Source organism: Triticum aestivum, chromosome 2B (genome assembly GCF_018294505.1).
Source record: "Triticum aestivum cultivar Chinese Spring chromosome 2B, IWGSC CS RefSeq v2.1, whole genome shotgun sequence".
Taxonomy (NCBI): Eukaryota; Viridiplantae; Streptophyta; class Magnoliopsida; order Poales; family Poaceae; genus Triticum; species Triticum aestivum.
Window position 1 is genome coordinate 102,837,868 of NC_057798.1, and position 4,502 is coordinate 102,842,369.

At 50.5% G+C, this 4,502-nt stretch overlaps 1 protein-coding gene across 1 annotated transcript; it reads right to left on the reverse strand.

Moving 5' to 3' along the window:
* Positions 1-1,783: 1,783 nt before the first annotated feature.
* LOC123040649 (protein ASPARTIC PROTEASE IN GUARD CELL 1-like) lies at positions 1,784-3,328 on the reverse strand. The gene has a single exon (XM_044463433.1). It carries the CDS (start codon positions 3,222-3,224, stop codon positions 1,860-1,862), a length of 1,365 nt encoding a protein of 454 aa, XP_044319368.1. The 5' UTR covers positions 3,225-3,328; the 3' UTR covers positions 1,784-1,859.
* Positions 3,329-4,502: the final 1,174 nt, after the last annotated feature.

The following is a 4,502-nucleotide window of genomic DNA, read 5'->3' on the forward strand; positions in this document are numbered from 1 at the left end:
GGAGATACCCGTAGTCTACCTTTATAGTCACCCAGTTACGTTGTGACGTTTGGCATACCCAAAGCACTCCTACGGTATCCGGGAGTTACACGATCTCATGGTCTAAGGAAAAGATACTTGACATTGGAAAACTCTAGCAAACGAACCATACGATCTTGTGCTATGTTTAGGATTGGGTCTTGTCCATCACATCATTCTCCTAATGATGTGATCTCGTTATCAATGACATCCAGTGTCCATAGTCAGGAAACCATGACTATCTGTTGATCAATGAGCTAGTCAACTAGAGGCTCACTAGGGACATGTTGATGTCTGTTATTCACACATGTATTACGATTTCCGGATAACACAATTATAGCATGAATAAAGACAATTATCATGAACAAGGAAATATAATAATAATGCTTTTATTATTGCCTCTAGGGCATATTTCCAACATAGGGTTTTTGGAATATTTGGGGATTTATAGGGCGAAGAGGCGGTGCGGGAGGTCACCGAGGGCACAACCCCCCTGGGCGCACTTGGGCCTCCTGGCATGCCTTGGTGGGTTGTGCCCACCTCAGGCCTCCTCTCTGGTACTTCTTTCGCCCACTGGGCGCCTTCTGGTCCAGAAAAAATCTTCAAAAAGGTTAGCTGCATTTGGACTCCATTTGGTACTGATATTCTGCAAAGTAAAAAACAAGCAAAAAATAACAACTAGCACTGGGTACTATGTCAATAGGTTAGTCGAAAAAATGACATAAATTTGCTATAAAATGATTGTAAAACATCCAAGAATGATAATATAACAACATGGAACGAGTAAAAATTATAGATACGTTGGAGACGTATCAGGGTGCCATTAGCAGCAAAAATGTCACACGGTCATAGCAAAAGAAAATGTTGGTTCCAACAAAAAAACAATGTAGCATATCCAACATGCCCACACACGGCACCGCTCGTGGCTTTCCCCCTCGCCGGTCGTCGGTTGACGCTTTTCACACATACGATTGAAGCATTTCTGTTAGCGGTTGCAACTTTTTTGATTTGCCATAGTGTCTAGTTGTAGCTTTCTCTCTCAATGGTTGGAGATTTTTTCCAACCACGGTTGAAGCTTTTCTACCAATGGTTGTAGCTATTTTCATTTTAGCAGCGCTTGTTTAAGGCTTTTGTGTCATTTCGGTTGAAGCTTTTTTTATCGAAGGTTGTAGCATTTTATGTCAATGGTTGTAGCTTTCCCGCGATGGTGTTGACCGCTTGTAGCTTTCTCTACATCCGGTTGAAGCTTTCCATGTAGGGGGATGAAGCTTTTTTGTAAACGGTTGTAGCATGAGGGGGTGCAATGGTTCTGCAGAAGCCTCTGGTGCCGTCCATCGCCGTCCGGCTCGTTGGCGGCGAGGCACAAGCACGAGGCATGTGGGAGTTGCAACCGACGAGGATGGGATTGGTCAACGGCCTTGCTGCATCTGATGGCGAGCGGGGCTGCAAGCGTGGCGGGATGAGTGTTGCATCCATGGCCGGCGGGGATTTCGATCTTCCATGGCCGACGGCGAGCTACTCGCGCTGCAGTGATGGAGGCAGGAGATGCGGGGTTGGCGCTGCGCGCTACAACAATGGAGGCAGGAGACGAGGACGGGGCGAGATCCTCGGGAGCTGGGAGACGGGGATGGGGCGAGATCCGCGGGAGGGTGAAGAAAATCAGCGATGGATGGCCCGCATCCTACGTGTCACTTGGTGGATGGCTGGGTGGAGCGCGCGTGGACGCGATCGGCACAAAGTTCGGCCGGCGCTGTGTTGCCAAACGTTTTCCATTGCAAAAACATTTATTCATTACTTTCACACAAGTCTCGCGCGAACCGATAATATAGGGACGTAGCTAGCTAGCTAACTGCGCTAGTGTCTAGATGGCAATCCTCCGGAGCAAAGAAGAGCCGGTTGTGTTGGAGGTCAAACGTGAACCGTGTGTCCAACATCTGCCCCGCGCCAAACACCGTCCTCTCTGCGTACGGAGTGACGACGAAACAAGCGTAATGCGTATGCTCGTGCGTTACTGCCACGAACAGCAACTCCGGCTTGATAAAGAGCATGGCCGATTCCGGGTAGAAGTGGAGCGTCACGCTCGGTAAGTGCGCGCGGATACTCTGCCACGTCCCGTGGAAGCAGAGTTTGAGCTTCTGCACCCCCGGCACAGTCGCGCGGTGCACCCCGCGGCTGTGCATGTGCGCCACGACCTCGGCCTCCAGGACATGGTACGCGGCCGGGGTCATCAAGGTGTCCGCCGTCCCAACGTCCAGGATGCACCCACCATGGAGGCTGTGCGGGTTGCGTTCGAACATCGCCGGCGTGATCGCCGTGAGCCTTCGCCCTCCCAGGCTGATGCCGTCGAGGCGGACGTAGTACATGCCTCCTCCTTGGGCGAGTTCCCCGTGCAGCAGCTTTGTGCTCCGTGCGTGCGACTGGTCCGGGATGTCGGCGCCAAACCGGAGGAAGCCACGCCACTTGTCGTGCTCCTTGCCGACGAGGCAATACGAGAAGCACGAGGCGGCGAGTCCGCGGTCCGAGAGCTGCCGGATGAAGGAGGTCGGGTGCCTGTTTAGGCTCATGACGCCGGCCCAGACGTCATGGTTAATGAAGTTGTGCGTTGTGTGCGCGCAGCCGAAGACAAGGCCGTCCACTTCGCTGATGGGGCTGCCGGGGCCACTGCCGTCGAAGACGAAGTTGTCGGTGCTAAGGAGGCCGTGCGCTCTTGAGCCCTCGTACTGGAACTTGACGTCGAAGATGCACCGGCCCCGCCCCTGGCCGGCGCGCTTGTACGGAGCCGTGCAACGAGGGTCTGTGGACGCAATGAAGTGGTAATGAGGGGAGACGGCAGTGTTGAAGATGGAGCCGTCCTGCTTCTTCTCCGGTATGCATGGATGGCACCTCATCCACGTTAGGGGGTGGACGAGATCGAGCGCGAGCTTGTAGAAGTGCTGGGTTTCGCCGCTGCCAACGCCGACGTGGACGCTGTAGACAGGCCCCGTCAATGGGATCATCTTGGGGCGTATGGACGTGATGTTCACGCCGCCCTCGGCATCACCTTCCGGCAGGAGCTCCTCGAGTATGCCAGCTTCAGTGCGGTAGTGGGGCACGAGGGGCAGGCTGAATCCAGCCGCACCGCTGCTGTTGGTGGCGCCGGCGGCGAGGCTCACCGGATTTAGCACGACAAAGAATAGGAACAACATGCAAGCGTATACGCTCGACATGGCTGAAGTGTCTGGTTGGATTAGCACAATGATCCTTCGCTTGGATGCCGCATCTTATAGATAGACGTACACCAGAACATGTATCCTTCGTACTAGTACATCAATACATGTATTAGATACACATCACCTAATGTCTCTGATTGAGCAAAACAATGATCATTGGATTGGAGTAGTAGATAGATACGCATCATTTAATGTCTATGGTTTATCAGAACAATGATCCATGGCTTGGAGTAGATAGATATACATCATTTAATGTCTCTGGTTTATCAGAACAATGATCCTTGGCTTGGAGTAGTAGATAGATATTCCCTCCGTCCTTTAAAGAGTGTACTTCCAACTTTGTTGGAGGGTCAAACTATCTCAATGTTTGACCGAGTTTGTGCAAAAATATATCAATGTTTATGAAATCAAATAGGTATATGATGAAAATATATTTTATCATGAATCTAATGCTACTAACTTGATGGCATAAATGTTGGTGCATTATTGTATAAATACGGTCAAACATAAAAAAGTTTAACTTTTCAACAAAGTTGGAAGTACACTCTTCAAAGGATGGAGGGAGTACGCATCATATAATGTATCTGGTTTATGAAAACAATAATCCTCCACTTGGAGTAGTGGATAGATAAGCATCATTATCTCAGAAGATGTGGATGTGAAATATTGCTTCTGCCAAAATTTGTACTTCAGAGTATATAGATACGACTTGTAGTAGTAGATAGATACGCATCATTATCTCAGAAGATGCGGATGTGGACTATTGCTTCTGCCAAAATTTGTACTTCAGAGTATATAGATACGACTTGGAGTAGTAGATAGCGAAATCACTAATTGAGGAGCGCTCCTCGCAACGATTAGTCGGGGAACGCTCCCCGCGTGCCAAGTGTCACGCGCGGAGCGGTCGGGAGACTTTTCCGAGACGCTCCGCGCGCGACACTTGTCGCACGCACGGCGTCTCCCGTGTTTTTCGGTTTCCGGTTTTCCTTTCTGGTTTTTCCTTTTTTCACTTTAGTCCTTATACTTTTAATATTTTTGTAAAACCTTTTGATCTATTTTGAGATCTGTTTTCTCTCTGGTGTGGGCGAACCGTCGTGGAGCACTGTTCTTTCTTTGTCGTCGTCTCCGTCCGTCGCGGCTGCCGCTCTTGTCGCGTGGTTACAGCGGCCCCTGTCCCGGCCGCCGCGCTTGTTGCTTGCTCTTACGGCGGTCCTTCTTTAGCGTCGACAGCGCTTCCTCGTTCGCGTGATCGCCGTTCCCTACCAGTTGCCTTCG